This window comes from Plutella xylostella, chromosome 2 (assembly GCF_932276165.1).
Source record: "Plutella xylostella chromosome 2, ilPluXylo3.1, whole genome shotgun sequence".
In the NCBI taxonomy this organism is placed as follows: domain Eukaryota; kingdom Metazoa; phylum Arthropoda; class Insecta; order Lepidoptera; family Plutellidae; genus Plutella; species Plutella xylostella.
The window spans coordinates 905,450-929,545 of NC_063982.1; the positions used below are offsets into that span (position 1 = coordinate 905,450).

The 24,096-nt window shown below is 36.3% G+C and overlaps 3 protein-coding genes and 1 non-coding gene across 4 annotated transcripts in view; 2 read left to right on the plus strand and 2 right to left on the minus strand.

The window, feature by feature from the left end:
* LOC105389918 overlaps positions 1-5,794 on the minus strand; it is a 32,563-nt gene extending 26,769 nt beyond the window's left edge. The window contains exon 1 of the mRNA XM_048621596.1: positions 5,486-5,794. The gene's annotated coding sequence lies outside the window, so the exon portion shown is untranslated. The remainder of the gene's footprint in view (positions 1-5,485) is intronic.
* A 446-nt stretch (positions 5,795-6,240) lies between these two features.
* Positions 6,241-6,312, plus strand: Trnap-cgg. The gene has a single exon. It is a non-coding gene; the product is annotated as a tRNA-Pro (tRNA).
* Positions 6,313-6,908: 596 nt separating this feature from the next.
* On the plus strand, positions 6,909-15,321 carry LOC105389917 (cyclin-dependent kinase 6). The gene is made up of 7 exons (XM_011561120.3): positions 6,909-7,240; positions 7,655-7,823; positions 8,196-8,334; positions 9,008-9,175; positions 9,683-9,843; positions 14,371-14,506; positions 15,230-15,321. Exons 1-7 carry the CDS (start codon positions 7,117-7,119, stop codon positions 15,314-15,316), a joined length of 984 nt encoding a protein of 327 aa, XP_011559422.3. The 5' UTR covers positions 6,909-7,116; the 3' UTR covers positions 15,317-15,321.
* Positions 15,322-17,372: 2,051 nt separating this feature from the next.
* Positions 17,373-19,701, minus strand: LOC125491478. The gene has a single exon (XM_048633584.1). It carries the CDS (start codon positions 19,340-19,342, stop codon positions 17,996-17,998), a length of 1,347 nt encoding a protein of 448 aa, XP_048489541.1. The 5' UTR covers positions 19,343-19,701; the 3' UTR covers positions 17,373-17,995.
* Positions 19,702-24,096: the final 4,395 nt, after the last annotated feature.

The following is a 24,096-nucleotide window of genomic DNA, read 5'->3' on the forward strand; positions in this document are numbered from 1 at the left end:
TAAGACTTCAGTGGTGGTGAGGACTAATGGTAGGTAAGGGTTCATTGATGTTGATTCTGAAGGCAGAAATTCTAATTTTAACGCTGTCAAACTAAAAAATTTCCTAGCAAAAAAATACATTTACGGAAACAATCATAGAGTCGAATTTTAAACAAAGAAATTAAGGTTTTGACATCGCTAAATTTAAAATTTCTGCCTTCAGAATCGATATCATTGTTGGTTCATTGGAGTTCATGGTACCTATATGTCAAGGAACCTACTCAGCTACTCACTCACCTGCCGGATGAGAAATCTGGGGTGTAGGATAGGGGAATAGGGAATATCCATGTATTTTTATATTCTTATTCGATAGTTCTTCATCGACCATATTACAGTAAAAAAAATACTCCGAAAAAGTTATTTAATGTATATTTTAAAGAACGTATTTTTTTATTACTCACCACTTTAAGCGCCTAAAACTTTGTGTGACGTCATACTTTCGTTTCACAGCTCAGAATAATGAGTTTCGCCAGTCGCTCTGACGCTCAGTTCTATGGGCAATATGGGCATAGATTATTGAGACAAATCTACTCATTTTACGTCACATCCGCTGTAAGAAAATGCGTCACGTTTGGTTTTGACTGTTATCAGCTCTTGCGAGCTCATCTGAAGGAGCTACCGATTCAAGCTCGGTACACACTGGCTTCCCTTGCGGAGACTGACCCCAATATGTATAAATGCGCCACGATTCAAAAATTTGAAGTTACCGCAGTTTTTTTGTAATTTTTAACAATTAGGTACTTACCTATGTACTCGCTCAAAAATAAATTATAATCAAATATATTGATGGAGGCATAATTTTGAAATAACAAATTTTATTAAAAATAATGTTTGAGCTTTATTTGAATCACATGCATATTCCCTATTACTTACATAATATCTAGGTAGGTACAAACGGTCACGAATTCAATAAAAGTACGATAGACGTGGCGCTGCACTCACAGAGGGCTAGCACGGGGCGCAAGACGCTCATATCAAGATGTGAACTTCAGTATTGCATCGGAACTCAGATCGCGATTTCTCGAGAGTGAGCGCGACGGAGAACATTTTTCAGGCTTTGACGTGCACGTCTTGAACCCCATTTTGCGGCAAATATATGTACACGGCGAGCTACATGAATGGGATGGGAAGTACCTTACATACTGAAGATGGTGAATTTTACTACTTTAACATAATAACTACTTATATAAAAAATCCTTGGGACAGGGACGGGAAAAAATCCTTAGGGACGAGAGAACTTCTTTCATGGAAAGGAAAACATTCTAAGGCGAAGCGAAGCTCGCAATGGGTCAGCTAGTATTAAAATATATATGAGGTGTTCCAAAGATAGTAAAGTACTCTTTATTTTTACTTTCACCAAAAATAATTTAATAAAGTTGAAACTTAATTAGGATTAACCATAGACGTTCATCGTGTTCACGTCAAAAAGGCTTAAAAGGCGGTTCGTATTAAACTATCATTGAGTATTATGATAAAAAAATAACCACGATTGGAGGCTGTTTAGAAACGAATTCGACATAATTGACAACATTTCAAATAAAATGCTCACTGATTTTATTTTATTTTCGACGAGATATTACAAATTTAGATGACCCGTATTTTTTTATTTCTTCATATTTCTATGTTTTAATATATTTTTTTAATTTCAAAGTTCAAAATATTTATAGTATGAGTGACGTCACGTCGAGGCTTTGGATAAAAATATTTTCGTTGCCTGCCTAACCTTAAAAAAAAGTTGGATGACATTAACTTGACATGAACAAGGACCAATCAACTTCAACTTCAACTTTATTTTGTGGCAAGGACCAATCACGAACTTCCGTCATTGACAAGGACACATAAAAGTGACAGACATTTGAGTGATGTTTGTCATTGTCATTGTCAAAGTGACATAACATGTTTTTTTTGTTCATGTTTTAGAAGTAAAAGCGCGTTTAATTATTATGCCACATCGTGATGTCACGAATGATAATTTAGATTTTTATGATTTTCTCTGAAATAAATCAATAGAAAAATCGGAAACATTTTTTTTTGTGAATATTAGAGCCATATCTCTAAATGGTTTTCGAATTTCAACTGTATAAAATTTTGAAATGTTGTCAATTATAAGGTGTTTGACTGCCTCTTTACAGCGTTTATCATGTGTATAAGTTTAGATGGTAAAACCAAAAGAGTTTGCGCTGAGGCGTACATAAGCACATTTTCTTTTTTTGCTCACTGTACTTTTCCATACATAGTCGTACTTTTGTTTTTACTATCAGCGAGCCCGCATTTCGGTAGGGAAAGTGTTTCAGCTGTAAAACAACAAAACTACCGACATATTGCCAAATCGTTGTATTCTAAATCATGCAATTTTTAACTACACTGTACTGACGAGCAATGAAAAACAGTCATCCAGTGACAATAGCACTAATTATAGTACTAAAACAAAACATACATAAAGGTATATACACAAGGGTTAACTTAACTATATGAAATGAAACAGTTGTTTCTTTTCACGATTTCAGATTCGGTCCCATACTATAAAAAAGTTGCTCAGTATATCACGGCCTGCCGAAAGAAAATAACCTCTGGTACTAATAGATATAAATATAAAAATATATTATTATGTATAATAGTATTCACAAACACCAATTTGGTCATATAAAAGACATCAACGAGTTGCTTGAACTTTCAATAATGTAGTAAAAGCCTACGTATATACTATTTCAACTACGGTACCCTATTTTTTGGCATAGTCTACGAACAGCTCAGGCACCAACCATAATAATGTGATCGTTGATAATATTTAAATTTGCTACTACAAAAACAAACGAACAACGCCAATTTTCAATACCTACAGTACACTATGTGCACCAAAATCAAAAAATAATAGAACAAAAACAGTACAAACTCACTGCTTATATCAATCTTTACCAGAGAAGCTTTAATTTTCATTTTAAACCAACATAAAAAACAAAGAGTTTGTCATCACTTCTTCAAATATGACCGCGAATAACTTCTTTATATAGATACCTCTAGGATTCAATGCCTTAAATACTCCGTCGTATCTTCTAACAATTTCTTATAGTTATCAACGGACCAAATCATAATAATAGCACTTTAAAAGTTGTTGCTGTATAATCGTGATAATAACTTTTTGGTATAAGGAGGCTCCAAAAATATGAACTTTGCACTGCAATTTAAGTCTTATAACGTATATGTTAAGAGTTCTATAGCTGATGTAGGAATATAATTTTCTTGTGATACAAAAGTGACTAAGGAATCTTTAGCCAGATACGAGTTTGTTAAGGGGAAGCTACCAGTATGGTTTGTTTTATGCATTTAATCTCTGAAATTGCAAAGATAGCCGTATGAAGCAGGTTATTAATCGACTTACTTTAGTTAATGATACTACACTCGCGAGAAAAGAAAAAGTACTTACCAGTGACATAACACCTAAATTACCTACTTCTAAACGGTAAAGGCTAGCTTAACGACGCCGTCTTCTGCGATATTGAAATAGGTAAGTAGGTACATTTGACAGCGCATCACAATTTTACCAACTAAAAACGCAAATTTATTTTGTGTTAAAAATTTTAATTTAAAAAAAACATACTTAATGGCAATTTAGGTGTCGGCACTTCGTATTTGAATTTTTTTTCATAGCTCGCGAGTGTATTTATTATTAGTTTGAAGTTCCCCGTGGCGACTTCCCCTTAACAGGGCGACAGGGCTGGACCGGTCTCGCAACCAGGTCAGTGGTACCTGCCTCCAGACCTTGACTCCAGTAGTATGAGGCTTTTGTAGGTTAGAAAGTGTTTGCCGGTTTGGCTGGTTGAAGCTTTTTTCGTCCTCGAAAACACCTCAAAATATTAATTTTTACGGGCGTAAAGTCTTACCTAATACCATAGAATAACGAGTACTAGTATGTACTTGTTATTCTATGCTAATACACTGGCGATCAATGAAAAAGTTCCACGCACGAAATGCCGACGCCCATTTGGCGTGTGACCCCAATTTATTAAAACATTTAATTTAGAATTTGATAAAAGTCAATATTTTCGTTGTTAATTAGTTGGTGATATTGTGATGCGCTGTTAAGGGTACATACTTCGATATTGCACGTTTCCGTTTAGGAGTAATTTGGCACCCCAGAGGTGCAGAGAGTCCACTAACATCCGCCACTTCCGCCTATTTTGAAAACGGACAGTTTTAGCTTTGTTTCTGTATGTACATGCATACAGCATCTTCTTCGTATATTGTTAATCTAAGGTAAGTGTCGAAATACGTAAGAGCTTTATGTGAAATTTATGGTAGTTAATTGATAAAACTATGGCCGAAGCCATAACGGTGAAGGAAATTAAGTCAAAACCAGAAATGCGAGTTTTTAAGTAACGGAGTTTCTGTATATCAACTAGGTATTTATTTATTAAGTTTGGGGACAGTACCTTATATGGCTATATACATCAGATAGGTCAGAAGATCCATAGGTATTCAGTCAATAATACTTCATACTCTTTCATGCTGCATACTTTTTGTGGCCCATACCACGAAGTCTCAAGACTATAGATCATTGTGTCCTAAGCTATAGATCACATCCATTGTACAGCAGTCCACAGCTGTCCACAGTAGTGGACTGCTGTACAATTCATCAAAAACTTGCGGAAAGGACGGCTAAACCGATTTTGATAAGAAATGTATGCACCTTGCAACATAGATAGGCATAGGTACATTTCTATCAGGTTACACTTTTGGACATAGGCGTCGCCGAAAGGCAATCCTAAATCCAACTGTTGATGAATATACCTAATACCTACAAGGCACGAGGAAATAAGGATAATGTGGCATTATAGTGGTGAAAGAATTTGGGAAATCGGTTCTGTAGTTTTTGAATGCATCTACTTCAACACATTTATATCTCAATGAGACAAAACCTGTAAGTAAGTAAGACAAAAAAGCTAAGAGCACATAAGGATAATGTGGCTATCCTTATGTGTTCTTGGCTTTTTATTCCATACTTTCCATGGAAACACGAAAACATTGGTCGCTCCCGCCGTCTTTAAATATTTGGTTGGGTTGCTTTAATAAAAGGAAAGCTTTAAGTACCAAAAACCCGAAAACATAGAAATGCAATTCCTGTTTGGTTTGGTACTTATACTTAGTTATATGTATAGGTTAGTTAGGACACTAAAATATACTTCTGTAGGTACCTACATACTATAGGTAAGTGCCAGGTAAGTGCCTAACATACCTATACATATTGTATGGTAACTAACTATGTACTTCACATACATTTTATGAAAGCATGTCAATAATGAATTATAAGTAGGTATGTTTACTTACTAACGCAACTTATGTAGAATTAGATATCCTACTCGTACCTACCATCATTCATCATCATTGATGATGACCTACCCGATAATATAAAATCTTATAAGAATCTAGCTAGAAAACAATGACTTACCAAAGTTTCTAATTCATGTAAAATCAGCTGTTTTCTTAAAGTAGGATGAAACAGCAAAAAAAAACACACTTTGTAGATATTTTAACACGATCAACTTTCACATGCACTCACTCGGTTTAAGTTTCAAAACGCACTCTGTTTTTTCTTAAAATACACGTCTATAACCTCTTTGGAAAAACCGAATCAAAGATTAGCAAAAAGTTTGTCACAGAGGGGAAAATACTTTTTAAATTAAGAAAAAAGTTTTCGTTCGAAATTTAAGTTTGGAAATGCTGCGCGCGCAACGACCAACCACAGGCGCTGTGTGGACTGACTACAGTCTATAGAAAGTGCGACAGAGCCGGCAAGATGTGATGACGATGGAGTAAAAGAGATGCACGAACTGTGTAATGTAGCGGTAATTTTTTTCTCCTTTCGCGCGTCAACTTTCTAAAACGCCGCAAGGTTTTCTGTCTTATCGTTTTGAGTCGAAATGGCTAGTCATTACTGCTTTCTGATGATTTAATTTTAAGCTAGGAAATATATTTAGTACCTATAATTATGTCTACAAAAACACAAAGTTTTGGTCAGTAACTGCACAATAAAACAATAATTAGGTACTTAATTAGTGTACTGTAGGCAACGTACAGTATTTCAATTCATAAAAAAGTGGAATTTTTAAAAATCATCACTTCTAGATTTTCCATTTTCTATGTATTTGTGTCACACGGAATGCCTTATGGAACATATAACTTGATTTCAACCAAAGAAAGCGTGGCTCGTTGGTCTAGGGGTATGATTCTCGCTTCGGGTGCGAGAGGTCCCGGGTTCAAATCCCGGACGAGCCCGTAAGACTTCAGTGTCATCTTTTTGTTTTGTTGACTCTTGTCATTAGGTAAAACATAGTTTCAGGGACGTTTTTTATGGTAAATAATATATAGGTACTTTTGAACAGATTGTACTTTTTTTTTAATCTGTTTTTATTTTGGGACTTTTGTCACGGGGTGACGATGACAGTCCCATCGAACCCTAAACTGTATTGGTGGATTACCGATTACCCTAGATTGTATTTATTTCTCTCTTCTTTTGAGAGTACTCAACAAAGGTTCCTAAAACGGATTTTATTGGAATATGAGTTTATTTTTCGGAAAAACAGCGGCCTCGGGTGAAAAAATATGTAACTACTTAATTACACCGTTGATTAAAAGTCAGTGTTTTTATCATTTACTTCGGAACAACAGAATTAACATTCTTGCTAATATTGCTATTGTCTACTAGATGGCGCTTTTACTGTAATACCTTTTTAAATTTAGTACTAAATTATAGCGGCAGATGCCGTTACAATAGCATTGCAATGTTACCAAAATAAATAGACTTCATTAGGAAACAGACATGCATTGACAATACCACTTTTTAATTTAGCCGTGTTGCGCGACAGGTGTTCATTTTGTCCCCCTCACCCCTCTCTGTCAAACCGGTACATTTACCACCCCTCAAAACAAAAGTTGTTCCATTGAAAACAAAAAACTTTAGCATACCAAAACTTGTAACTGCCTCTACCGTTGTACCTATAGTGTAATTTAAGTAGTTTTAAGAACATAGTGTTGTGATTTAGCGTGTGATATACAGGGAGAGTTACTGAAAGGTGTAAAATGTCTGCCGAATCTAGCTCCAGTTCTTCTTCAAACAGTCCTACTAGTGTGGCGAATATGAATAATGTTAGTGCGTTATTCCAAACGGCCAAGAAATATGAAGAACTTAATGTTATTGGCACAGGTAATGCATTTGTTTGTGTAAACAACAATAGGAAATAACCTAAAAAAACATGTGTACCGGGCGTATGTTTCGCGCATTATTTTTGTTTTGAATGATAAAATAAAATAAACAAGATAACTTTTTAAGTTTTTGACTATCTGAAAGATTTTTTAAGTTTTTGCGTATTGATTTATATTATCTACTATACAGGTGCTTAAAAAATATATCAGAGATTGAGGTTGATTTTGGATCGATTTGGCAGCAGAAGTAAGGTCCTACTGCCCGCATTACTGTACCATAGTGCTACTTATTTACTCATGTAAATAAATATCAGATAGTATGAATATGCAGGTTAGATCCTGAATTTCCCAGAAGAATTCAGTGGTGACATGGATGATTAATGATTACCAAATAATAAATCTTATTTTTTTTCAGGTGCATATGGAACAGTATACAAAGCCAGGGACCTCCACAACGGTGGTCAGATTGTGGCGATGAAGAAGGTGAAAGTGCCGTTGACGCAGGATGGCATACCACTGTCCACATTAAGAGAAATTGCACTGCTCAGGCAGTTGGAAGCTTACAAACATCCCAATATTGTGAGGTAGGATTTTTAACATGCTACCAAAATATTATGTGTAAAATAGGAACTATCTTCTCCTTCCTAGCCTTATTGCACAACACATGCCATGCCATTTTTCCCTATCCCCTAATACTTATATCCTAATTTCTCCACATGATAGAAAGTACAACCTACTGAAGTTGGCAGTGAATGCACTTTAGTACCTTGTCAAACTAAAAAAACCGCCTATTCATTCTTTCAAAGACTGACAGTTGCTTAGTTTGACAAAGCACATAATTAAAGTGTAATCGCAGTTTCGTACCATACTTCAGGAACTACGAAGTTGTTCGGACCATACAGTATGCAGCATCATTCTTATAACAATTCAATATCCATCACCTCATTTCCCCGCAGACTCCTAGACGTCTGCCACGGTGGCCAGCCACTAGACCGGGAGCAGCTAGTGCTATTCCTGGTTTTCGAGCATGTGGAGCAGGACCTGGACTGCTACCTGAAGAGAGCTCCCGGACCACTCTCTGAGAACCGGATACGGGTACAATATTTTCATGAGTCTTTTATTTTCTGCTTACCACTAAATAAGTATGATAGGTACTATTTTTAAAAATAGTATCTTAACTCTTATTATTTAGCTCTAATGTGTACAAACTAAAGTTTCAAGCATAGCTAAAAAATAAGTTTTTGTGTTCACCATCACTTTCAGTAAGAATGATATATTATGTAGAATAAAATATATGGCCCACTTTACACCCTTACTACAAAAATACACTGTAAAATTATTTCTAGGAATGCTGCTTATTACTGAAAACAATTTCTACCAGCAAAAAAATACCAAAAATAAAAAGGTTTAAATATATAAATATCAACATCCATCAGACACCAGTCAAGGTTGGTCCAACCTACAGTCATAGTCGTCGAAATATAATAGGCCCGTTTGGACAGCTACACAAATTTGCTACTTACTCTTTATTTACTTGATGAAATACATAAAAAGACACATAATCTGGCTTATTATTTTTAACAGCTGAAAGTAAAAAGAACTTTTAAAGCACCAAAAGTTACTTATTGTTTAGATTTTTTATGATTTAGATTTGACACCAGCTGTCATCCCATACATTTTGGAGCTGTCCAAACGGGCTTATTATATTTCGACGACTGTACGACATTCACTAGCCAAAGCAATAACACCCCTATCTCCTCTCCCACAGAGCATGTCATTCGACATCCTATCCGGCGTAGACTTCCTCCACTCTCATCGCATCGTCCACCGAGACATCAAGCCACACAACCTGCTAGTCACCTCCAGCGGTCGGGTGAAGTTAGCAGACTTCGGGCTGGCTAAGACTTATGATACGGATATGAAGCTTACTAGTGTGGTGAGTGAAATGAAACTTTTATGATGATGAATGAATAAGAATCCACCAATGATTTTTAATATTTTCTAGAAGAGTCATATGTCCCTATCTATTCTTTATTTACCTCCAAATCGTGGCATATATGTAATTACCTACTAAATATAACCACAGTAATCGAAAAATATAAATAGTATGGTCTGGGTCAAAGAAACCTGACCCCTCTCAGTTTCTATCACTCATAAAAATATAAATCTAGGAGTGCAAATTAATCCTAAACTACTTTTAAGACAGAATACAAAACTAAGATTTCAGGAGTTATTTATTGTAATAATGATGATGTAAACTTCCAGTAACCAAATTTCCCGTAACTAAGGACATTGTAATAAGATCTTCTTTACATCTTACTAAGCGAGCATTTATTTGTTTCCTCATTACCTTACACACCGTCAAACAAACTCAAATCACTACCCTTACTACATCCTGCATTTTACCCTAACCAACTCACCACCACCCATCTCGCTCCCACAGGTAGTAACCATTTGGTACCGTCCCCCCGAGGTGCTGCTGTGTCTCTCGTACAACACGGCGGTGGACGTGTGGTCGTGCGGCTGCGTGCTCGCGGAGCTGCACCTGCGCTCGCCGCTGCTGCCGGCCGCCACCGACACGCAGCAGCTGCAACGCATATTCAGGTGACGAGGGTGTCCCACGCGACCTACTATATGCGGAGCATATGAGGAAGGGGTGTCCCACGCGAACATATACTATATGCGAAGCATATGAGGAAGGGGTGTCCCACGCGAACATATACTACCTATATGCGAATGCAGAGGTTCCTCCTTATTCAGGGTGTTGCAAAAAGGATATAAGCTAAGCCGAAACGCATGTGCAACATGTTATATCTAAGCCCGAAAATGTAATCAAAATTTCAAAATTCGCTTTTTGCAACACCCTGTAGAGGCAATGTAAACCGTAATTCCTAAACTAGAGAGCCGAGGGAAGCTAGGCTATACAAATCAAAGTGGGGTTTCAATGACAAACAATACAATACAATCCTCTTTATTTGCACCAAAAACAGAAAAAAAAAGCTTAAAAATAAAAACAGTACAAAAAGGCGGCCTTATTGTTTATAGCAATCCTTATTGCTTATAGCAATAGATTTTTCATTCTTTGTTTCTAATATCACTGGTACCTATTCTGAAGGCAGTAGGTATAGTGCCACAATCTTATCTGTTCCGGTGGTCAAAATGTGTACTAACGAGAAGTCATTTTCAAACGTCATTTCATACTCTGTGCGTTATTTGAGTTGTCAATTTCTGCGAAGAGGCTGACGCTACATTATTTAATTTGTTTGTGATTTTCTGCGTGAAAATAATGCCAAAAGCGCTAAAATGTGATGCAAGAAAAGTAATACTATATATATTGGCTTTTATGCAGGAAGAATAACGTATTCAGGCGCCTTTAATTCCGTTTGGAAAAATTGGAAGAACGAGTTGCAACGGCTACAGGTTAGTGTTGCCAAATATGACGAATAATTTTACCCATATACTCACATGTAATTTTATTAATATTTTCCCGAGAGACCCGTACCCCAGCAGTGGGGACGGGATGGGTCATGATGAAAAGTATATAATCTTTATTTTTCTTTGATTACAGGTGTGTGGACATGACATGACACTTTAAATCTTAGGCAGTATACCAAGAAGAATTTCGCGCACCTGCAGCGATTTTAGACGAAATAATGATGATTAACGACATGTTCTCCCAATCTTTCAAGGGTTGGCTGGAAGAAATTGCTTTTTGGAAATTAGCTTTTGCACATTGTCTGATTTATTTTTAATTTTATGCTCTTATTTCTTGTTACTGTAGAAAATGTAAAATAAAGTGTTCATAAATAAATAAATAATAATAAATATTTTTTTTAAGACTGTCTTATCTTGGTATTTCCACGACCCACAGATGATATTTCCTATACCATTGTAATCTAGATTTAATCTCCTATATCATCAGAGCTTATTTTATTTCTGTTCGCCGTATACAAATTTTCCATACAACAAATGTCGTTTGATATATAATATCCTCTTTCATTTACTATCGACCCAATATTTTGATTTATCTATAGGGTAAAAGTACTAGTAACTGGCACTTTAAGCGATTTGCAACACAAAAAAATATTTTAAAAATAAAGTATTGGCCTGATTTAAGCACTGGTAGGCTTGAATTACTGTCAATAAGACGACGAACAATTATAGGCATAAATTGTAAAGATATAAGATTAATATTCGATTTAAATGAAGTTTATATCCACTACCCCCAAAAAACCTAGTAACTGGCAGTAAAAATTAGTAACTGTCACATGGTGTTTCAGTAACTGGCACCTTTCAAAAAATCATGCAATTAGGTCAATAAGTACTCTAAAATCAATAATATATTTGATATTAGGTAATGTACAACTACCTGTCTAGGTTCTGTACCGGTAAAACTCAAAATCACCGGTGTAATGGTCGACTTCTACGACAAAATGACAGTACAAGTATGCGACAAATCGTGGGTCCATATGGATGCAACAAATCGAGAAACCCTTGGATTTGGAAACGGAAATGGAGAAAGCAAATGCTTGTTGACCTTGATGTATTCATTCAGCAGCTTGGGAGAAGTGACCTGGCTAAGTTGAAGACTGCTGACGGTAGTATCTCTCATCTGAAATTTCATGGGGAAATTGAAGGTTTCTACGGCTTTTAGCTTCACTTGCTCACTGATAACAGAACTCCATTAACACGCCACTACACTAACGATTTCCTAGACGTCGACAGAGGTAAGATTAAGATAGTCCTCAAACAGCTCAAAGAGGACAAAGCTCTGGGTAAAGACGGAGATAGTACAGCGCTTTTGAAAGCTATTACTATCCTTGAACAGCCTCAGAAGCTTTTCAATTCGCTTTTTCATACTGGCACAACACTGGAGGCGTGGAGCAAGAACTTGGTGTTGTTCTTCAAGAAGGATGATAAGACCTTATTAAAGAAGAATAGACCGATTTTGTTTATAAGTTATAAGTCATGTATAAGTTATTGTATAAGGTCATCACGAACCGTCTTTCTATCAAGCTCTTCAAGGACTATGAGAAAGCCTTTGATTACATCGAGACCTGGGCAGTTCTGGAATCCCCTCGTTATATCGAGGTGTTGAGATGAGATGCCTTCCAAGTCCAGGACCACAAAACAAGAGGAGACAGGGGGGTGTTAAATTATATCCCGAAGCTGTTTACCAATGCATTAGAAAATGTCTTCAAGACGATGGACCTTTCACATCGCTATTTCATGTTATCACAGTGGCAATCTGCAGAAACTCAGTAAAATGCTTTGCGGCCTTAGTGTAGCAACAATATTATTATGTCTACCTTGGACAAACTATTCGACTAGGCAGAAGGAACTTCGAAAAGGAAGCTGAAAGGTGCATTCAACATGTTACTGGATTGGACTGATATGATAGGGGAAGTTTTGACAAATTTTCACATAAAAACATGAAGGCCAAGGTCTTCAGTCAGTGCGTCTTACTGGTAAGACGTGGTTGGATTGGTCCACCGATTCAAAACCGATAAGTGGGCATTAGAAAGACCTAAGCTTGGTGGTTCTTTGAAGGACCATATCAGAAATGAGGTAATCCGTAAGAAAAATCGAGTGATCGATATAGCTCTTAGAATCAGTATGCTCAAGTGGCAGTGGGCCGGCCATAGCTGCTGAATAACCGATGACCAGTGGGGCAAACCAGCTCTAGAGTGGAGACCACGAACAGGCTAGCGTAGCGGGGGATACCTTTAGCTGGACCAAAGACCTTATACAGCTAGCCGGTGGCTAGATGAGGAAGATCAAGGACAGAGTGCAGTGTCACTGCTTGGGAGAGGTCCAGCAGTGGACAATTACAGACTGCTGATGATGATTGCCTTGATTTTAGTGATTTTTCTGAAAAGAAACATGAAAGAAATGTTTACCGCACCAGTAAGTGCCAGTTACTGGTGCGTTAGAAAAATCTATGCAAATTAGTAACTGGCAGCCCCGTGCCAGTTATTGAAACAAAGCTAACTAGACACTGGGGGTTTTTACAGTGCACTTTAAATCGTATTTTCTGTCGATAGAAGGCATAAAATAGCTTAAAATTTCAAAATCCAAAATATTAGTAACTGGCAGGGGGGTGCCAGTTACTAAGTGAAGATATATATTACATTTCAGTAACTAGCACCCTCAAATATAACTCGAAAGCAACCAAAATCACAGTAAATCGGGCTATTATGATATTGATTAGACCTTTCCCGACTTCCTTGTTATTGTCACTTTATAAAAAACTTATTTATTTTCACAAAAACAGGCCATACAAATGTTGCTGTCTCCTTAAAAAAAACTTAACACTCGAGCATTTTTTTGGCGATCTTTGCTGCTTTGACTGAGATAATTTCTAGCGCCGGAAAATACCCACCTAGCGGTGTAAAATTTAACTATAATATCAATGAATGATTGGAGATTGCTGTAGACACATCAAAGATGGCCTTACTATATCCAAAAGCTTAATATATTTACTTTTATAGTCATAGTGCCAGTTACTGACGCATGCCAGTTATACCACGATTTACCCTACTTATAAATGTGCCTACCTAATTATAAAATAGGCAATAGCACAAATGCATTGTCGTTTAAACCACAAATAGTCAAAATTTAATCGATGGCATCACTGGATTCGATCACAGCGAAGCCGTCACCGGAACAGATAAGATTGTGGCACTATAATTCTAATTTTAACGCTGTCAAACTAAAAAAAACCTAGCTAAAAATTACATTTACGGGAACATTCATAAATTCGAATTAAAATTAAATAAATTAAGGTATTGCAAGCTCTTAAATTTGAATTTTTGCCTTCAGACCCCTTAGCATGAATTTTTATCGTGAACTTGTACAATTCATCGAGTAATTTTGTATGAAAATATGAACAGCGCCCCTGGTGGTCGGTAGCAGAACTAAAATTTCCCTACAAAATTCATCGAGTAATTTCACGTCACGCTTACGATGAAAATTCATGCTAAGGGGTCAGATTCGACATCACTGTCCTGTGTGTGTCATACAAATCCCAAATTAAACAGTTCAAAGAAGTACGATGTTTTTATAAAATAAAACTTCAATACTTCCAGTACTCCAACCTTCTTGACCATATTTCTTTTCTCTCACCCACAGACTGATAGGGCGTCCCTCGGAGCGCGAGTGGCCGGCGGACTGCTCGCTGCCGCTGGCCAGCTTCCCCCCCTGCCCCGCCGCCGACCTGCGCGCCCTCCTCCCCCGCGCGCACCCGCAAGCCATACACCTTATACAGGTAACTATAATACACCTGATACAGGTAACTATATACCTCATGCGGGTAACATTAGAAGAACACTTCATTTAGGTATCAGTTGCCGCTTCACGGGTTCGTTATCGACGTAGATAAACGGCACTATTATCGCGTTTCGCCATAAATACGACGCTTTGTTTGGAGGAAAGCGCATTGAACGAATTTATCGACGTCGATAACGGGCCCATGCCACGGCCGCAGCACAAGAGATGTAACGGATAGACCGGATATTCGGATAAAGACGCCCGATAAGCCGATTCCGGATAGTTACCGTACCACCACTGACAGATCAATTAAGAATGCATAATCAGCATCGTTCGCCTGTCAAACATCTGTCAGATCCGACGTTGTGTTAAATTTGACAGTCGAGCGATCATTGCTAATGTTCGGTGGTGGTAGCTTACTCATTTACTCTAGGTAGGTATAGCCCTGTTGTCCTCCCCTATGGAAGTAATTTATGTAACTTTATAACAAATTATACCAAAAATTTCAGAGGCAATATTGTACACAGGATGGGATGAATTGATTGATGATGATGGAATTTGGACCCTCATTCTCACATAATTTGTAAGCAGACATATGCCGAGTTGCAGAAACCACGTTAAGCTAATGTCGGGATTAAACCTATGTCTGTCTCTTTCCGTCCGTACACTGTCAAAGCAAGGCAATGGATCTAATATTAACATTCAACCTTTCTTTCCACAGAACATGCTGGTATTTGACCCGGCGAAGCGCCTGACAGCCCTGGACTGCCTCCAACACCCGTACTTCACTGACAACCCTAACTTATAATATTAACAAAAACAACATAGAACGGAAATATCCACCGTACAGTCGGGGTCAAAGAAACGTGACCCCTCTGACACAATGAATAGAATATAATAAAAAAACTATTCTATTTTGAAATAATGCTACTTAAGGGTGGTCATGTTTCTTTGATCGAGACAGTACACTAGTAACCACGTAAAGGTGAAAATTGGCAGCGGTTTAGACACATTCCCCCGCGCCTCCAAAGGATTTGAAAAAGTGTCTGTGCATTGGTTGAGGTATGTGGTTTCTAGTTTATCACCATACTTTAACTTCCCATCGCTCCATGGCTTAGTTATCGGTGTTCGTTGATAAACGTCGCTATATCGCTATAAATACGACTCTCTCATTGGTTGGCGCATTGAACAAGTTAATCGATAGCAGATCCGTGTTACGGTGCCAGGAGTAATATTATGTAAGGTGCCTTAATATAATTGCATTTATTTTTCCGTATAAAAATATTTTTTGTGTATTCGCAATTTGAAAACCCTCCTTCATTGGAAGGAGACCCGTGCCCCAGCAGTGGGGACGAGATGGGTCGTGAATCGTGATGGATAATTTAAATAAAAACATTTTAGTTATTTAGAAATTTCCCATAACAACACTTTAAAAGTTTATAAGACAAGAAAACAAGTACCGAAGTATATGAGTTCTGGCTGCAATTAAATTTATTTATATTTTTGTAAATTGATTTAACGCGACTTTCGTAAACGTTATTAAAATACGAGTAACATGTGTTTGTTTAATAATAAGAGGTGTGAAAAAGTGAAGATGGGAAAAATCGTGTCCAAAAAATTTATGTTAGGAACACGATCTGTTTTTTATCACATAAGTATTTTTAATATAAAATTATTATTGATTTGTAAGTTGCCAGGTGCTGACATTGTTGTGTATTAATTATAATATTGAATCGTAATTAATTATAATGCTAAGCGATAATTCTACTGATTATGATTTTAATAATCGATATCATTATTTTTATAATTGATTTTAATCTAAGGCTAATTTTGTAAGTACAAAATGTTCCTCCATTTTTGATGAATTTTGCCAAATAAAATATTTTTTGTAGAATTTTGGATTTCATTCACATTATAATCCCGGTATTTTATTGCAGTGCTCATCATATGAAGCTATTACTAGCGCCATCTACATATTTTTTATGAACATTATCAGAAAGCCTCTTATTGAAAAATCAGCCATAAATATTTAAGATAATAGAATAAAGATTTAAAGTTATAGCACTAAGCACAAATCTAAGAAGGTAAGGTTGATCTTGATTTGATTTGGTAAACATCGTGATGAAATTTGCACATCTAGCACGAAAAATATAATTATACCATTTACCTACATCTTATGTATTAATTTCGCACTGATAACCTGATTTGTCAATACTTATAACGTCTTCCTATACCTACCTATACAATTAGGTATATCATATCATAATAGCAACATTAGGAGTTCAGTAAAAGGTCAATTGAATAATAAGATCGAATAAAAACTGGTGTAGGTATTAAGACTGCAAATTTATCAGTGTCGTTCCCGTTGCTATGTACCCGACATTCTGAGAAAATGACAGTATTTGGCCAACTCTGAATAAAGGAAAAAAACAGGTGTCTCATAGGTTTTGGTTTTAGTTGGTCGTACCTACCTTTATAATGGAGCTAATGCCGATTCAGGCACAAATTGTAATAATTTTTTAATGCTTTCAAAACATTAAACTCTGTTTTTTAAAATCAACTAAACATAATATTTTTTTACTGGAAAGACATTTAGGTATTTAAGATATTTATACTTTATAAAATCTAATTCTATACTATTTAAATCTATTTATTATTCGTTTTATCTGGATGTTTTATCCATACTGAAATGCAAAAATCATAATTTATTCAAAATTTTGCACATTTAAAAAAAAATATTTCCACAGCTGTTACTTTTTGCTTCCTAATTTCAGAATTTTGTGTTTCAACATTTCGCTTCACCAACGACACTAATAAAATTCGACCCTAAAATTCCAACGAACCGTGAAAATGAAACAAACAAATTATCTGGGTCTCCTTTACTGAGATAAAAAGTCATAATATCTACATAATAATGTCTAATTTATGAATTAGGTACGTACAAAAATCTTAAGTAGGTAATACAGTAAACTTACCTAGGTATCTTAGAATTATGATTATCACATTGTTTTCAAATTTAGAGAATACTCGTCTGACATAATTTTATATCAATCTCAATTTACAAATTACTTACTAACATAATGTTGTATTTATTACCATCATAGTATTATGTACAGAAGTCAGGGCAGTTTCTTACTTGAGGAAATCTACATAGGTACCTTCCTCTCGTATGCCTTCTAAATTTTATATCTGATGATTACTATTTTAACTAAATGAACTTTAAGATAAAACAGAATACACAAACTCAGCTGCGAAATATCTAAGATAGGTTAATAATTTCCTGAATAAAAAAACTCAAGTTCTAAACAATTATATGTTAGTCTAATGGCAGGATACACATTATTTATTGAGATTCTCAAAGTCAAAGCATCCAAGTCGAATCTGCTAGAGTATTTACATCACTAGGTACGTAGGAATTTCAGTTTTTCAACTAGAAGTCACTTTCTAAGCGTTATTGCTTATTCAATCAAGATCACTGCACGCATCATTATTTATTCTGCACATTATTGCAATCTTCACTTGGCTGTATTTCGCTTTCCTTCGCCTCGGCGCCATCTTGGATTTTCTTGCCGCCAAATTTGAAAATCCTGTCAAAATTTATATTGTTTTGATTGTACACCGTGTGATCAGGGGAATCCCCCCAGCTTACTGGTGTCATTCTGTTATTTATTTCTGCATTCTCCATGGTGTTTATTTCAACATTGGTTACAGTGACTTCTGGAATGGTGTTGAGTGCTGGGTCCGAATGGACGCTGGCAGCTATTTCTGGCTCAGAGATTCCCTCGAGAGAGGCGCATCGGTTCAGAAAGTTCATCATGCGTTCTTTGTAGATTTCTGAACTGGTTTCCGTGTTTTGTTTCGCGTTTTTGTCGCCGGCACCTTGGTGTTTTAAATAAAAACCGTTGCTGCCGTTCGCTAAAAATATCCTTTTTATTTTCTTACTCGGATAGTGGTCTATCAAATCCGGTTTCGGGGGTAAAAGTTTCCCGTTCCTTAGATTAGTGTTCCCTTTGATTTTCGTTACTACAGACACGCAATTTCCCCTTCTTTCTGTATCGTCGTCCTTGTACTGACTTCGCATGCCTTTATAGGATATTTTCACGCTTAAAATCGACCATAGAAGCTCTAAGAACGCAGCTATAAGAATATTTATAGACAGAACTCGTTTGGTGAACAAGTGCGACGTCACCTCTGGCTTATCAGTGGCATTCCTGGCTATTACTATATGGGACTCGTTCCTGTCTATAACATCTGTGTGCTTTATCAAAATAACGTCTTTAAACGGCACTTGGTCTTTGTAAAACTCAGTAATATCGTCGGTTCCTTCGGAGGTGTTCACGAACCACGCCGCGATCATAATGAAAGATACGAGAGAGAAAATGGTGGATAATACTGACATGATGAATAGCCAGGTAATGTTTCGGTCGATGTACCACCGGACCGATGCCATAATAGCCGCTAGACCGGCGGCTAGCGCGAAAACAGTTAGCAAACTCGGCGCTATAACTAAAATATGCCCGTACGTTTCTTTGTTGATACTATCAATCACCTTTTCCGTGGCATTGTCTTCACTGATGTATTCCGTTGTCGTTTCCTCGGTTGCGTTTAGAAACTGGTTTGTGTCCAGAGGTTTGGAATCTTCGAGAGTGAGTTTGATCTCTTGGTTGTTAGGGTTGACGAGAGCCAGGCAGGCCAGAAGGAACGAGGTCGCAGCCAAGGCTATGTGCACCCAGGCTAGCCCGGAGACAGTCGACGCTGAATACCTTCGCTCAGAAGGATAAACATTTCTCATATCAGGCTTAGTTTTCACTTTAATAGAATACACGTCTTCCATTTTTGTCCTCTGAATCCTATCCGCCGTTTAATACACTACGCGCACATTGGGAAATGTTGTTTGAAAACAATAAGTCACGATTGCACACAATGGTATTAGAACCCACAAGAGTTGTGACCAAATCTGTCTAAGTTGTTTGGCCTTTAATTTCACTGCATTAGCCAATTTGGTTTAAGTTCTTGATTTGTAACTTTAGCACTTTTAATTGGTCGTAAAAGTTATTGTTCGTGTGAAACAGTTTTATTACACTGTGTTGTGGAGTGGCTTGATTGTTTTCTTTAAATAATTATTGGGTTAACGGTCGCGTGAAGGAATGCGAGCGAGCGGCGCGTGCGCAGGCTTTGTGTCAACTGAAGTTAGTGTCGTGCTGGTGTTGCCATCACGGTTGTCAAATTTTACTTATTAGGTAAAAGGTAGAATTGTAGATTTGGCAAATTGGTTTTCGATTTAATGTGACGATGTTTTATTTTACATTGGCAGGTTTGTTTTAGGTACTTCGTCATCATCATCATCTGCCCGCCATAATTCACTACTAGAGTCATTAACTACTGCATGGGGAGGGTAGAATTCTTATTATTACAATATTCGTGTATACAATATTACAATGGTCGTCCACCCAGACCCATGTCTGTTCGTGACCTTTCAGAACCCACTTCCGATTTTGGAAAAAAAAACCTAATAAAAAGGAACTCTTATATGGACTGTCTCTTATATACTCTGTCTTAAAGTTAAGCGACCACTTATCGATATCGTAAGTATCGGACCACACGGATTTTCGTAAATGTATGGATAGCATGGCGTCGCCAATGCCAAGGAAGTGGACGCACTTGTGTGAATTTCTATACTTACAAAGAATACTGAAAGCGATGCCACCGTTGCACATGATGACGAAAGGTGAACGCTTATCTTAATTCAACCACCACCGGTTAGATATTATACAGGGTGTTGGAAAAAGGGTATACTAATCCGAAACCTACATGTGCAGCATGGTATATCTAAGCCCGAAACTGAAATCAGAATTTGAAAATTTGCGAAAAAAAATTTCCATAGAAACTTTATTGGTCTCGTGACTTTTACTATGGGGAAAAAAAATAATTTCCGAATTTGAATTTGCGAATTTCCAAATTCTCATTTCAGTTTCGGGCTTAGATATATGTACCATGCTACACATGTAGGTTTCGGCTTAGTATACCAATTTTGCAACACCCTGTATACCTATACCTACTTTACCTACCTTCTTCTCCCCCAGTTTTATTATGAATTATTATTTTATACACAGTAAACAAAGACTTATAATAACATTTTTAATCCTACCATTTAGTAGTATTTCTCGTACGCTGGCAACACTATTTTAATTCCCAGCTGAGCCCTTTGTAACGGAATTTAAAGGCGGGTACGATAGCAATAATTCATAGAAAACCGTATTGTTCACGTTATCGGCTGAACAAAGCAATTGTTTTGTTAATAATGTTGCTTTTGGGTAATTATTACTATTAGTTATGACATTAGGAACGCATACTTAAATAATTCAGTAGTAAAATCTGTTTTTTAATCTCCATAAGTATATTTTTTTACAATATGTATACTTTAAAAAAAATTGACATTTAATTTTAAATTTAGAATATTTTCCTTTTTTACATGGTAATATTCTAAAGCACTGTTTGGTAAATGTTTTTGATATGAACATGTCTTAGTCTACAGGTAAAACTAATAGACCATAATTATTACTTATCGTCTGCATTGTGTGCACACAAGGTCAAACAAATTTTCTCACGATAATAATAAGTATGTTTTGTTGTCGGTTTCACATCTGAGGGCGTCAACTTAAACAGAACTTAAATATGGAATGCAGCGTTGTGATTGGTTAAATTTGTCAGTGAGCAGGACTTAAGTTCATGCTTTTGCGTAGATTGTCTGAAATCAGAAACTGGGCGTGGGTATGAAGGCACTTTGTTATACCTACTTAAATACCTTAACTTTATTGTTTGATGTTTTTGGAGCGAAATTTGTTTATTTTATTGTTTCGAGACAACTTAGCCAGGCCAGTATGTAAATTAATTTGAACAAAAAGAATTTTTGTTTGAAAAGTTGTTTAATACCTAGACATAAACATACAAAAACTGTTCTTGTTAAATAGATCTTAGAGTACTTGATAGTACCTACCTTTACCTGCTTTACAATATTTCATTTCATTACGAACGAATGGTTCATTGGTTGGTCCCAGGATCGATTACTGGCCGGACAAAAATGGCAATAGGTAGTCCTACATAGGCCTGTACTAACAGTAACAGTGTACTCTTAGGGTTTGTCAACGACACGTCTGCCTACCCCGCAGGGGAAATCCTTTCCTACCAACCTAGTAGTAGAAGGTGTGAGTTAGTATGTTTTGTTTTGTTTAGCTGATTGTGACTGTCTTTAGCAAACTACTCGGCCATTTAAAAAGTTGCAAATCATCATATTTTTATTGAAGAGGTAGGTAACTAAGTACTTATTTTCAGTGATGTATAAATAATTATGAATATTCTTTCTTACATAGCGAAATAATGACTAGGGTTAGTCATTGTAGACAGGAGGACAAGTACCTATTGGGGACATCGGTTCTTAAAACATAACATTTATCTGACTATTAAAAAATCTGCCGTGCCTATCTAAAAATCACGAACTTACCTTTAATTAATGTATTATTTTATTTATTACATAGTTACGTGTTAAAATTAAGATAATAAGATAGTTTTAGGTTAAAATACGTTACATGTCGTCTACAACATTACACTGTACATACTTAAGTACCTATATTTTTTTTATTCGAATAACTAACGTTAGCTTATCTATTGCACTCGGTTTTAAAAGTTAACACCTTGCAATTGAAGAGTTCTGCGCGTTAAAAATAGATTTATTTATCAAATAGGGACTCAACGGTTTCTGTTGATCAATTTGACCTCAAAACATCAAAACACAATTATCTCCGCTATTAGGACGTTGTCACGCAGAAAGGACTCGACCCACAGGGGATAATATTATTATAAAAACACTTTTACCTTAAGGGTCTGCAATAGGGAATCGAGGGTTGGCATTGTCATAGAATTATGTAGTAAATGATGCTCTACAGCCTTGAAAAAAATCACACAGGTAGTTGAAGAGTCTAGCTAGGTGCTGAATCATTCGAATTTTAAGTAAATGATTATGGATAACTGTAAATTAATTTCAGAATATCAAGAAAAACCAGTCAATCACACTCCCGTATTGTAACAACTGTGTCGTAATTATTAAGAATTTTCATATGATTTTTATCATATTATAAAGTTAAAGGCTTGGACTAGGCGCTAAATACCTTGTTTTTTAATAAACACACACTTATTTTGCGTAAATTAATCCCAAACTTGAGCAATTTTTTTCCCTCAAATCTTCATACAAATATCTATGGCGGCTTTCTGTGTTATAAAATCATAAACACAAGTGACGTTTGACTCAGTTGGCCGCTGGCCTCCAAAGAAGGGTCACGTCGGTTTGGGCAGCACTGACAGCTCGCGATCTTATCGTGTACAGATACAAAATCACTGCACATTGGTTGTCATTGCACTTTTTCAACTTTTATGACACCAACATAATTTGATTTGAAATTGAGGAAGCATAATTCTTCCAGTATATTCAATACATTAAATTAAATTAGATAGTGTGCAATATTCTCGTGATATTACAGTCTCGTAAAGGTCTGATGAGGAGCAGGAATATAGCGAATGGATCTAAGTGATGACAATACGCACGAACATTAGGTTAGGGATCAAAAATACAGTCTCTTGGTGCTGGTTGAGGTATGGTCTCGTGAGGATCTGATGAGGGCAGTAACACGGTGGTGGCTCAATTTTATTTCAAAGATGTTAATAGCTAAAAGCATCGAGTTTGGGCTATTAAGTATGTTTTTCAGAGAGAGAGAAAGAGATTTTGTTTTTCCTCTGGATGTGTTAGGTTTACTAAGTTCATTCTGTTAATGGCATCAAGTTGTTATGTGTTCATAAGTAATAATTATTTATTAACAAAATGCTGTTGATTCTCCACGAAAATGTAAAAATAAAAATAAAATAAATAAAAATAAATTCGTAACGTAAAATTGTCAATGACGGAATTTCTTCTATAGACAGTAGCCACAAAAAAAAACAAACGATAGATGGCGTGATTTAAAGATAAAGATACATTTTTTCGACACATAGACAGCAACAACAAAAAAAATACAGATTTAAAGAAAAGAAACACATACTTATACAAAACAACAAAGAAAAAAAAAGGATACACATCAAAATAACTGGAAAAAATATAAGCCCCAATTTACTTGTGTGGGACAGGGAGTACCATAATATTTTTTTTGGGGTACTCCCCATCTATGCGAAATATAAGCTTGATATCTTTACCCGTTTCTGAGAAAAAGGGCGGTGACAGACAGTCAGTCAGACAGACGGACAACAAAGAGATCCTATAACGGTTGCTTTTTTTATTTTGACGTTCGAAACCCTAAAATTAAGTAAAAATATTATGCAGTCGGGTAAAAAGGAGTAAGACAGGGGGTCATTCTGAACTTTTGCTCTACGAGTTTTGGAAATTAACAAAAAAAAACCTTTTTCATAGAAACTTTGTTGGACATGTGACTTTTTACCATGGAAAACGAATATTTTTTTTCGCGAATTTGCAAATCTCGTAGAACAAAAGTTGTTCAGAATGACCCCTTGAGTCATCCCCTTTTGGCTTAGTATAGCCCTTTT

Bases quoted from the DNA above. Each gene is read 5' to 3' on its own strand.
- LOC105389917 (XM_011561120.3), top strand. From the start codon at position 7,117: ATGTCTGCCGAATCTAGCTCCAGTTCTTCTTCAAACAGTCCTACTAGT. The intron at 8,335-9,007 runs GTACAATATTTT...CCTCTCCCACAG, and splicing joins TCTCTGAGAACCGGATACGG to AGCATGTCATTCGACATCCT. The intron at 9,844-14,370 runs GTGACGAGGGTG...TCTCACCCACAG, and splicing joins CAGCTGCAACGCATATTCAG to ACTGATAGGGCGTCCCTCGG.
- LOC125491478 (XM_048633584.1), bottom strand. From the start codon at position 19,342: ATGGAAGACGTGTATTCTATTAAAGTGAAAACTAAGCCTGATATGAGA.